A 12,279-nucleotide genomic window follows, 5' to 3' on the forward strand; every position below is an offset into this window, starting at 1 on the left:
GGGAGAGATTTTTCTGGTTAGTATTAAACTGTCAACTGTAACAATAAGTTTGAGTCTAGTTGACAAGACCAATACAATTTCCATCTGACCAAAACCAACAAGAGGAGCCGTTTCCAGATATAGGTGGGTTTTTTTAAACGCTCAGCCAACTGAATGGCTGCTTAATGATTTGTGAAGATCTTGCTTTCCCAATTTATAATTTAATATTGATGATTGATCCACTGGCTCTAAAGGTAATTTACTTTACTTCTCTAACACAGATTGTTGTGTACATATTTTTTCCCTTCTGTGTCCTTACCTCTGCATCGCTGGCAGCAGTCTCCAGGTAAAGTCTCCTTCTGTGTGCAGTCCAATGAAGGGCAGGGTAGGTGGTAGCATTCCCTGTTACCTCCCTGTTGGCAATGAAAGGACACAGAGGTGAGAGAAAATGATGAACAGAGAAGACCAAAGCACACGTTTGTGTTAGTGTAGGTGCATGTCAAATACTAACCTTACACGTACATGTCTTGCAGCCATCTAGAGTGCTGTAGGACACATTATGAACTGTACCATCCAGCTCACACCCTGAAGATGAGACAGAAGTTTAAGTGCATAGACATTTTTGAGCTTGCGGGTGTGTGTATGCATATCCCAAGTGATACATTTTGTGTGAGTTTGAGTGTATACTGATAATTTAAGTAAAGAAAGAGGAATGTGGAAATAAGTTCGATCATTACAGCTGGTCCCTCTCTGCCTATCACTGCTGATTTTCTTTGCCTTTTCTCTACTCTGGGGAACATCTGGCTCTCTCTTTCCGGTAATGATAGAACAGCATGGTTCTGATGTAATGACATGCTTGCTCTCATACACACTAGGTTTTATGGGCCGAAACTATAACCACAAGTGCCTGCAGCCTTCCAGCTGTTAAAGACTACCACCGGCAAGTCTATTAACACTGAAAGAGATTTACTGTGGGAGAAACAGGGAGAAAACGGGGCAGCAGTTTTGTGAAAGATTCTGTACAAAACAGATCAGATCGTGGCCCTAACAACTTCCCCCATTCTGTGGCTGTTTAAGTTATTTTGATGAAAAAGAAAGTTGCTTACAGTATAGCACATAACGAACACTGGAGAGCAACATTGCTCAATTGTTTTCATCAAAGGCTTTGAGTGAGCTCATCAAATATTATTTTCACTTAGCTTGGACATTTCAGCAGATAATTATTTTAATGACAACCCTCCAAAGAACAGAGACATTGTGTTTGTGTGTGAGAGAAGGCAATAATCAAAGAGTGTAAGAGAGGCTTGTGAGGCTGCCTACTGTGCCAGCAGTCAACAGGCATTTCCTCTAGCAAGCCAAGCATGCAAGAGATCAAAGTGTGTGTGGGAGAATGAGTCTGCGAGTGTATCAACTGGGTGCCATTGGAGTCTTCTGGCCTACATGCAGAAACAATTAAGGGGAAGATGGATGAAGAGACAGTGACAGAGAGAGTAGTCAAGGAGGGTGAGAGAGGGGACAGTGGGCTGTTTGGTCACATGTGTATTACATTGATGGCGAAAATGTGCAGAATAAGCAGGACAGAACAAAGTTTACATAACTCTGTGGCAGTGGAGAGTAAACTTGGGACGAGAGAGGCAAAGAGAGACAGAGGATCCAAATAAGAAAAGTACAATGAGATAACTTCTGTTATGAATTGGAGCTATATAAATAAAACTGAATTAAATTTAACTGAATTCCTTAATGAGGCCAGTCCAATATCAACTAAAGTCCCACATGTTTGTTTCACTCCACTATGACAGGCAGTTGTACCCAGTTACTTCAAATGCACCAACTAGGAAGATGCTCACAACTATATTACCATACAACAAGGTACTCTAAAATGTATGCTTTATCAAATGGTAGTAATACAAAATACATAGGCAAAACATGTAAACCTTCCAGGATGACGTTTTAAACCTACATTAACTGATTTTTTGGACACTTGAGGGCAGCGCAATAAGCTATGAACACAACATTGACAAATGATCCCCTTTTAAGTTGACAAGAAAGTTGTCTTAGCAAACAGTTGCCTATTTACAGTCACAAGCAACATTAGCATTCATTTAGAGTGTTTCTGCCCACCCGAAGAATGTGAGTCCAATATTCACTCTTTTAGCTCTGTTTTTAGTCTCAACTCCTGAGAGAAATATCTGGCTCTTTAGCAGCTAAATCCTGCACTATGTTCACCAGCTAGTTGCTAACTTTGTTTGCAAACTTTGCTGTTTGGTAGCTTATGTACAGTTTTTTTTAGAGCTTTTTTGCCAAAAACAGCTGCCTCCTGCAGCTGGAAACAGGGTTGATGAGAGTGGTAAGGGTGAACCAAAACAGGAAGGTTGCAGGCCGTAAAGCCAAAACAATAAGCTGAAAGATGCTAAAACGCTCCATAGAACTGAGGGGAACTGCAGAGTTGTGTGATAATTCTCTGTGGATTCGTCACTACTAGCGACACCCTTCATGTTACACATATTCATTTGATCCATCATTAATATAAAAATACTGATTTGAGCAGCTTTAAAGTCTTGTTTTCTTTAATTGTTTTTTCTTACCACTAGTGGTAGTAGGTAGTTTTGTTTGTATTTGTTTAGATTTTGAGATTTCCATTTCTGCAGCAATAAACAATGTCCCTGATAGATAGATAATCTACAGACCTCACTGCCACCAGTTTTCAGTGCACTTCTTTCAGCCGAAAAATAGTTCAAATGAACTCCAACTCCTGACAGTGTGGTTGGTGGATCATCCAATTTTTTATTTTTTAAATGGAATTTGTTCACCACAAACAACATTCCATTCACATTTATTGTAGGCAGACATTTCAGAAATCTTTTGCATATCTCCAAACAAAAAAAACCAAAACTCTCCATGGCTAGATACCACTAGAAGTAAGTGAGAAGATATGTTTTTGTGGTGGTGGTACAAATGCATATTTCACTATTTTAACATTGGTAATGTCCTATTTTTTTCCAGAATTAGTCCTTTCAACAATCATCTTTATCATGAAGTGCTTTCTGTGTCTTTGAGCTCACAGAGATGATGTAGGTACAACAGTACCAACTGTACTGCAAAGTCCTTCATTCCTCCATTTTTCTGGGAAACAATCGAGTGTTTACCAGCCGTGGCATATTACATGGTTTCCAGTAACTGCATCCCGCCACTCTGTGAAACAGGAACCACAATTGTGCATACGGCAGACAGCTTTGGGGTAAACATGGCAATGGGCCTGATGGCAGAGGTCAGGGCAGGTGATAGGCGCAGAGCCAAGGGGACAGCCGCTGAACCAGTGGAGCTCGAAACAAAACCTACAGACAGTATTTCGAGAGAAAGAGGATCACAACATTGGTTGAAATGCTAAAGAACAATGAAAAAAGAGAACATTTTTAGCTTATTATTCATGATATGACTATTGTCATATTAGCCTTATAAAGCCAGCTGGTAAATCTCAAGTTCTGTTTTCACCATAAGATTCTAGTTTCAAAAACCTCCACTGGTAGTTGGATGGTAAAGCTTTGGGGAGAGGTTTAGATGTGACTCACTGACTCTGGAAACTTTGTAACTTGAGAACAACTGTTGTAGGTGTAAAATAAAGCATGGCTCTGCAACTGCATGGCCTTGTTTTCACCTCAAAGTTATTGAGAAACTGACATTAATGGTTTGAAATTGAAAATTGACCAATGACAGCCTAGCAAGTTTGTCCAATCAGGGATAAGGAGAGGTCGTGCTGATGTCTAGGGTAAAGAAGGCACTTGCCATTAATCAACTGTGCAACCTACTTCAAATGATGCCTCTCCCAAGCAAATACCTACTATCAAACAACACATTGTGGGCTGGCTTTGCAAGGTTATTGTCATTTTCTTCTTGTAATGCTGCTACCTGTGATCTGGTGTGATTGGAAGCCATATGTTGCTCCTATTTTGAATAGCTGCCATAACAGTACTTTCTGGCTTAATTTGTCCCATCCCTTCCTGCTCTAGTTGACCAATCAGAGCACTGCTTTTGTCCGGCGCAAAAGTCATCCAGTCCTGCCTGGCCCAGTGCTGGGGCAGGGAGGTGATTGGAGGGCAGGTACGGGTGATGCGGTTCAAAGCTTGGTCACTGGATGACATCAACTGTTGCAGCGTGTGAAAATAGAACCGCAGGTAGTGCGGCCCATTGAAGAACCAGTTACACCTGTCCTTGTCGTAACCATCTGTTCGAAAGCCAAATACATCAAACCCACCACGATCCAAACCAAATGGATCAAACCCATAGATATTGTAGCCTTTGTCACTGAAGAGCTCAGACATTATCTTGTCTTTGTGTATCTTATCATTACTCTCCTCCTCTTCATCTGTCTCTTTGTGCTCTTTCTTTTTCTCATTCTCAAACATCCCATCCCGATGCATGCCAAACCAGGTGACATTAGAACAGGTGAACCCATAGCGGTTGAAACCAGATATGTCATATCCATCCCTATTAATGAAATCCTGGTTAAAGCCATCTTTGCCATAGCCCCACCTGTCCCAACCACCCCGGTCATAGCCATCACGATCATATCCATGTTGGTCAAAACCACTGCTGTCAAAGCCACCAATGACAAAACTATTGTGGTGTGAGTTTTGTTTGTCAAAGCTATGCTTCTGATATTTCGGATTTCCTTGTGTGTGTGTTTGTGACGATGTCGTATTACAAGGTGCACCAATGGTTATGGGCACATATACAATACACATCTGCTGCTGGGAAGAAATCACATCATTGGGGGTAACATCAAAAGGCTTCATCTTCACATGCCTCCATCTAGCAGGGTAAAGGATGTGGCCCTGAACATGATCGTCTCTAGAATGTCTTTTTGATCCATGCTGATGTTTCTCCTGCCACTGTGCCCATAGCTTGTCCATGAATGCCATGTGTGATAGGTATAAAGGATCATAAGCAGCCAAAGGTGAAGCCATGTGACCCCCTACCCAAAGCCTAAAGAGGCTAGAAAAGGTCTGCAGAGAATGGGACAACACTTGGAAGTCTGCCTGGTTTACAGTCCTCTGCAGAGTCACTGCATCAGGTAGCCACACCTAAAGGGATCAATGGAAATCAGTTAGACAAACCTGGTACCAGTAATACAGCTCAAAACATTGGAATGTATAGAAAGTACAGTGAGGTGGGCTGTTAAATGAATAAGAGCTGTTTGACAAACCGAGGAGTTGAAACTCCGTCTGAGACAAGGGGACCAGTGGAAACGGGATTTCAAGCCCTGGAAAGGGTGATGTGGGATGCAGCCAGAGCTGGGCTCACCGTCTCCTCCAAACAATCCAGCCTGCCAGACAGCTGAGAATTTCATTGACCCAGAGTCCACTGTCCACTCAAAATATGGAAGTGCCAGTTTGCATGATGACAATGACTGCAGCTCACGCTCTACTAATCGCAAGAAGTAGCGGTGCCAGGGGAGGAAGAAGGCGTGATTGCCAGCCAGAGGGGAGAACTCAGCTCTCAATAGTGCAAAGCCCTTCCACACAGCTAAATCCACATGCAAACACACACACAGATACAAATATACCCATAATAATGATACAATGGTATACTTTGAATTTTAAAAAGGTAAAGAACAAAAACATTTAGATTTACAGTCTTACCTGGCTTGGCATAAAGTTTCCTGATAGTCTGTTGGTACATCCTCCTCTCTCTTAGTGTGAGGTCTCTAATCTCTTTACGCTGGGTCAGGTGTCTGCACACACAATCAACTCTGCCACTACGTGTGCATATGCACTCTTCACAGCCTTGCCTGAACCTTTCCCCGTATCTCCATAGCTTGCGTTGAAGGAAGCATCCACAACCTCCACCACATCTCACGATAGAGCACTTAACTCCAGGAGAGAAGCTCACTACTTGTGCCTCTCCAGCTTGGTCCTTCACCAAAGCTTGGCACTGTGTTACAGTGAGGTAATCACAGGTAAACGTGAAATCCGGATCCTTGTGGCAGTCTACCCTTGTAAGGTTTCCTTTAAGATCTTCCAGCTCAGTACGGTTGAAGTCTATGCTGCTGTACCACAATTCATCCTCCAAATTATCCTGGTTGTATCCCCAGAGAGTCCTGTTCACAGAGGAGATGTTGTATTCATGTTGAGTGTAATGCTGGTGGCCAGTGGAAAGACCCTGCCTTGGTTTGCGGAGGCAGCACGCACCCAACATGCACTGGTCCCTACAGGCATTAAAGGAAGGGAAATTGTTGCTGCTGTTTCCAGTGCAGTAGAGGAAATCCTCACAGAGGCCAGAGGTAGGATTAAAGGCCCAGCGGTGTTGAAAAGGCTGCACTCCTTCACAGGTGTTCTCTGGTTTGGGTACCCAACATGCCTAGAAATGGGGAAGGGGGACACAGGGCCTCTTACCCAGCCTTAATCCCCACTGCAATGCCCATAGCCAGAACTGACAAAGGACAAAAGTAAAGCAAAGCACTCCTATTGGGCTCACCCAATGCAGCAGGCCAAGCAATGTTCTACAGCTAAACCATGAACAAATAACAATCACAAGAGTGATCTAAAAACTAAATCAGTTGCATTAAAGGAATTGTTTGACATTTTGAGAAATCATTCACTTTCTTGCCAAGAGTTAGATGAGAAGATTGATACCACTCTCAGATCTGTCCGTTAAATATGAAGCTACAGCCTGGAGACATTAAACTTAGCACAAAGACTGGAAACAGCTAGCCTCACACAGTCGAAAGGTAAAAGAAATCTGCCTGCCAGCACCTATAAGATTGGTATTAATGTTGTGATTTAACTCGAAAAAGTGTATTCCCAAAATGTCTAACTGACTACTGTGGTAGCACCTTGCCTTGTAGCAAGGTACAGAGGCAAATACAAACAAAATGACTGAAAAGAATGTTGAAACTATAGCCACTATACCATGCTAAAACTATAAGGAACTATAAGACAAGTACAGTAACACAACACTTAACAAAATGGGGTTTCACACCTTCATTTTCATTTGTGATTGAGACCCACCTCAAACATTTGAAAAGTTCTGGTGACCTGATGGGTAACCAAAAATACAATAAGCAAATCTTAAAAACTAAAACAATAAAACACCTACAGTAGATGAAACTGGAAAAGGCACACAAACAAATGCTCAGCATTACAAGACTAAGACCATGGCCATGCTAGCGGCTCTGTGACGCTGCTGTTAGGCAAAGCTGTGCTTTGAGCTAAAAGCACATAATAACATCAGCATGCTTGTTTACCATGTTCTCCATCTCAGTTTAGCATGTTAGCATGCTAACATTTATTGATTAGCACTAAACACAAAGTAGCCTACTGCTGAAGCTGATGGGAATGTCATTAGTTTGTCAGTAGCAAATATTTAGTGATAAACCAAAGTATTAAATTAAGGGATCACCAAAGTTATTACAATTCATCATCTGGGCACCATGAATGTCTGTAGAAATTTTCATGGCAATCCATTCAATGCTGTTGAGATATTTGGATTGAAGGTCTGGACTGACCGACTGACATTACCATCCCTGGACATGGCTAAAAACGCCTAGAACTGATACATACATTTTCACAACATGTACAGAAAAGTTTGACACCAACATGAACATTTTGTTGTTCTGTAACACTTAACGAATCTACTCTACTCCTCTAATCCTGGCACAAAAATACCTGTCTCAGCTGTCTTTGACACATTGGTCCCTTGGTGTCGGGGGGACAGGAGCAGTAAAACCCAGAGGGGTCAGAGGTCAAGACGAAACATACGCCTCCGTTTTGACAAGGGTTAGACAGACAAGGGTCCGGGAGAGGGACGGCCATCTGCAAACTAGCTACTTAACACCAGTTGAATGTGTGTTAGTGTTAGGTTGTTGAATGTGTGCCAAAATCATAGGTAGGTACTTTGTGTTTTTTTTAATGTGTGGGACAAAGATAAACAGAAAGCAAATGAGGGAGGAAATGAGAAAGAAAAAGAGAACTGTCAGAACCTGAGTCATTGTTACCTTTGATGTTAGCTTGGCATGTGACTTTTCCAGATATGCACGTACACACAGTGTTGAGGTCAGTCTGCCAGCGCAGGCCATCCTCCACTTCATGCCCCTCCCACACACATCGCTGCCTCACACACTCACATCCCTCCAGGTACTGGACACGTGACTGTAGGTCTGCATTCTGTAGAAAAACAAAAAACAAAAAAATATCACCATGTCATGTCACTTTATATCATTTGAAATTCTGATTTTATCATGGAAAGTCATATATTCTTTTAAAAAAAATAGGCCTATTATTATTATTTTGGGCTTTTTTGCCTTTATTTATAGTGCAGCTGAAGATAAACAGAAAAAGGGGCAGAGAGAGAGGGGATGACATGCAGCAAAGGGCCGTGGGCTGGATTCAAACCCGGGCTGCTGTGGTAAGGACATGGGACGCGCACTCTACCAGGTGAGCTACCAGGCCGCCCCATAAAGTCATATATTCCAAGTGCAATACTTACCTGAGTTTTGACCATGTCCAGCATACAAGCCAGCTCCTCCAGCCTCTTCTCCAGCTTCTTCAGTCTGTCGTCTTTCTGTGCCTGAGAAACAGACTTTACCCCTTGAGGAGATCCTGGGGGCCCCAGCACCACACCTCTCTGCAGCTGGTCACTCTGGATGTCCTGGGGATAGTGGTTGGTTTGGTCCATTGGCCTGTGACTTGTTTGAGGTTTATTGGGGGATGCATCCTGCTGGAACATTCGACTGCTGTCACTCTGAGAATCTGAGCTATAGCCGTCTGTGTACTGAGACGGAGACAGAGCATCTGGAAGGAGGAAGCAGCAGTTGGTTGGAGAAGAGATTCCTGAATAATTCTTGGAGAAAATTTGGAGCCTAAACAAACATCCTGGGAAAATGCTGTCAAAATTAAGACCCACACTGAGGAATAATAAACAAACTGTTTGGGGGACTTTCTGCCTGAGGGCCAAAAAACATGATTTTATGCACATCAACTACGGTGGTCTCATTGTGAGAATGAGAGGAGTGTCTCACTGTTCGGGATTCTAGACAGGGTTGCAAAATAAAGTTTTATCAGTTATTTAATAGTTTATATAGCTGTTCATGACAAGAGAACTCTTCAGTGACAAAAAAATCTTGTCATATTCTCCCAGTACAAGAGAAGTCAAAATATAATAAATTATCAGGATGGAGCAAAAGGAAACAAGAAGGGAATGACACTGCAGCCTCTGGCCCCCACAGCATGCTATTACAAACTGATATATTGATGCATACACATATATAGTATCCAGAAAAAAGGTCAGTCGCAGCCCTTCAGTGAGATTTGAAATGTTTGAAATGTCTAGGTATTTTTGGCAGTCTCCATATGCCCAAATGGAGTACTCATACTATCATTTGACCATCCCAACAAAGAAAATGATTGACACACAGTTTTGATATAGGTGATCTTTCTTTACCTGTAACATTGTCACAGAGCCATGGTCGCCTTAGATATGCTTTCATTGAAATCTCAGCTGTCTTTAAATATCCCTGCATTCATAAAGAAACACAGAAATGCTCACATACTAAATTAAACTGTACATACAGAATGCACATTGAATGGAGGCAGACAATATGGAATGTAACTGTAAGTTATGTATAATAATTGTATACATTTTGGACATAAAGTACTGTAGTTCCAAGACTGTTTTGTTGCTGTGTTTTTGATGCAATTGACTTCAATTATGTCCTAAAAGAGTGTTACAAGGTTTATATTTTGTGATATCTTTGTTAAATGTTGTAAGTTGAATTACCGCTAACATAAAGCAATCATCACAAAATACTATAAATAGTAAATAAATCAGTAAAGGTGATGTCTCATGTTGTCCTTTCAGTATGTGAGTATGTACAGGTATGCAAGTATGTGCAAGAAACTCACACTAAATTTGCTGTCTTTCTTTCCTGGTGTGCTGGCAAGAGTGACAACAACATCTTGAGGCAGTTCCAGGTTGATTCTCTCTTCACTTTTTATCAGTAGAACCACAGCTTCTTGACAGTCAACAAAAAAAGCCAGTCTGTCAGTCTCCAGGCTCACAGCCAACTTTACCCCCCCCTCCCTGGAGAAGGGGTTTCTCCCGGGGAAGTGAAAGCTGACAAGGCCCTGAGCTCCTCCTCCAGCCTGGTAGTCCAAACGCAGAGTGTTATTGAGGGTGGAGGAGATGATTTGGAGAATGGGTGATGACGCAGAGGAGAGAGAAAAAAGAGTGGCACTGGAGTTTGATGCCTGATGCCCCATCAAATGCACCCCCATGCTACCTTGAAGGTTGGAATACAAGATGTGGGAATATTCACGAGGAAGAGTCAGGTACGGTGCTCTGGGACGTAGTCTGTATGTCCCGCTGCCAGGACTCTGCAGTCTGGCCACACCGCTTATGTGGTGGGACAAGTTTAGAGCTGCCAGAAGGTCAATCACTAGGAAAGAGATAAAACAGAGTCTCACTCACGTGCATACAAATGCATACTGCATGAGGCCATTCTCTGTCTAATGGAGGATGACATTGTGATTTCTCGGTTATGATGAGTGTGAGTCTGTGGGAATCAGTCGGTCACACACGGCTGCGTCACTGACCTCAAACACAACACCAACAATAGAACATCTGATGCAACGCTTTAAATCTGGAGACAAAAATTGAAAGTTACGAGAAAGTTTGTTTTTGGTTTATGGGATAAATTTATGGTGTCTCCCAGTGGTGGAAAGTAGCTAAGTACATGTACACAAGTTAAGTACATTAATACAATTAATGCTGAGTACTTGTATTTGAGTATGTCTATACTTTCTACTTCTACTCCATCAAATTTCAGTGGGAAATATTACAGTTTTCACTACATTTATCTGGCAACTATAGTTATAATATATAAAGGTTTTGCATTAAAACATATGATGATCTTCATTGATGCATTGTTATATGATTAAATTACCCAACAATATGTAAAGCAGATGATCTCCACCTTGACCACAACAACAGCAATAATGTATTACTTGCCCATAATTAATAATAATAATTCAGTACTATAATATAAGCTATAATAATATATAACACTCTGTTCTGCGAAATGAGTAGCTTATTTACAGCTTCCGTTTGACACGAATATTTTCATGGAAACGTTTTACTTCTTAAGTATACTTTCACACTGTAGTATTACTACGTTTACCAAAGTAAAATATCTTCTACATACTTTTCCAACAACTTGTTCCCTCAGTTTGACGACTGTAAGTAATCTCCATATCAAATCAAAAGTAAAAAAGTAAAATAAACAAAACTATAAAAATATAAACAAAACTACAAGTGACTAGAGGCCCAAGCTCACTTTTGTAAACTCACCATTCTCGTGATTTGGACTGGAGTGCCCCTGCACAGACAGCGCAAAGACCAAGAGCAAATGCATCTCCAACAGCATGAGCGTCCTCAGTTTGCCGCTCTCCATTCTCCAGACGCAAAAATGGAAACCCCTGGATCAAAATCCAAACACCTTACGCAAAAAGCATGCTTTTAATCGTCCTTTTAAACCCGATGTGGACCTCGGACTGTACGTCCCTCAGACTTCCCTGTTCCTCTTACGAGCAGACCTTTCCAAAGAGCGCGCAGGGGAAACATGAAACATCTGGATGCAGGCAGGCCGTCGCTCCTCTGCAGTCACACACTTACATTCCCCCCTGGGGCCATATCTACAACACACTTTCGCTCCATGATCACAAAGGCGGATGGTTGTGAGAAGTTTGATGATTATTACGATCCTTGCTCAAGATGCCTGTTATTTCTGATGAGAGAGAGAGCGAGAGAAAGACAGGCATGCAGTAAAGTTCAGGTGTGCAGTGTGTGTGAGGTCACCTCTCGCTCTTGTCTCTGTCTTGTCAGTTTCCATTCCCAGAAGGACAGCTGTGAGTGAAGTCTTTTCTTCCCCTGTTTTCCCTCATTTTGTCAAGGAAAAAAAACCCACTGCTCAGTGGTGTTGATTTCCCAAGACCCCTGTTTTGGTAATCAGCTAAAACCTGGTCTGGAGACTGGAGGGGAGCCTTGCTGAAGCAGCCAAAAATGTGTGTGTGTGTGTGTGTGTGTGTGTACAGAGAGAGAGAGTGAGAGAGAGAGAGAGAGAGAGAGAGAGAGGGAGGGTAAACACAAGTAGTCATGTTTCACTACTTTGGAAACAGTCCTGGTGTGCATCCCACTGTGCTCAATCCCCCCACATCTGTCTCCACAACTCTTGGCTTTTCCCTCATGTCATTGTCCTTCTCATCTCTGCTGTGTTTATTATTTCAGATTTGAGTATAGCCTACACCC

General features: G+C 42.1%; 1 protein-coding gene across 3 annotated transcripts in view; it reads right to left on the reverse strand.

The window, feature by feature from the left end:
• Window positions 1-11,997, reverse strand: part of LOC122875506 (kielin cysteine rich BMP regulator) — a 27,907-nt gene extending 15,910 nt beyond the window's left edge. The window contains exons 1-7 of one of the 3 annotated variants that reach the window (XM_044194726.1): window positions 11,830-11,997; window positions 9,879-10,411; window positions 9,418-9,490; window positions 8,464-8,768; window positions 7,973-8,141; window positions 491-564; window positions 299-392 (exon numbers count right to left, since the gene is read on the reverse strand). In XM_044194726.1, coding sequence (XP_044050661.1) covers window positions 299-392; window positions 491-564; window positions 7,973-8,141; window positions 8,464-8,768; window positions 9,418-9,490; window positions 9,879-10,411; window positions 11,830-11,863 — 1,282 coding nt within the window. In that variant the 5' untranslated portion in view covers window positions 11,864-11,997. Of the gene's footprint in view, window positions 1-298; window positions 393-490; window positions 565-3,041; window positions 3,207-7,972; window positions 8,142-8,463; window positions 8,769-9,417; window positions 9,491-9,878; window positions 10,412-11,322 lie in introns of those variants that run through there. The other 2 variants (XM_044194725.1, XM_044194727.1) reach the window with 2 other exon arrangements.
• Window positions 11,998-12,279: the final 282 nt, after the last annotated feature.

This window comes from Siniperca chuatsi, linkage group LG4 (assembly GCF_020085105.1).
Source record: "Siniperca chuatsi isolate FFG_IHB_CAS linkage group LG4, ASM2008510v1, whole genome shotgun sequence".
Taxonomy (NCBI): domain Eukaryota; kingdom Metazoa; phylum Chordata; class Actinopteri; order Centrarchiformes; family Sinipercidae; genus Siniperca; species Siniperca chuatsi.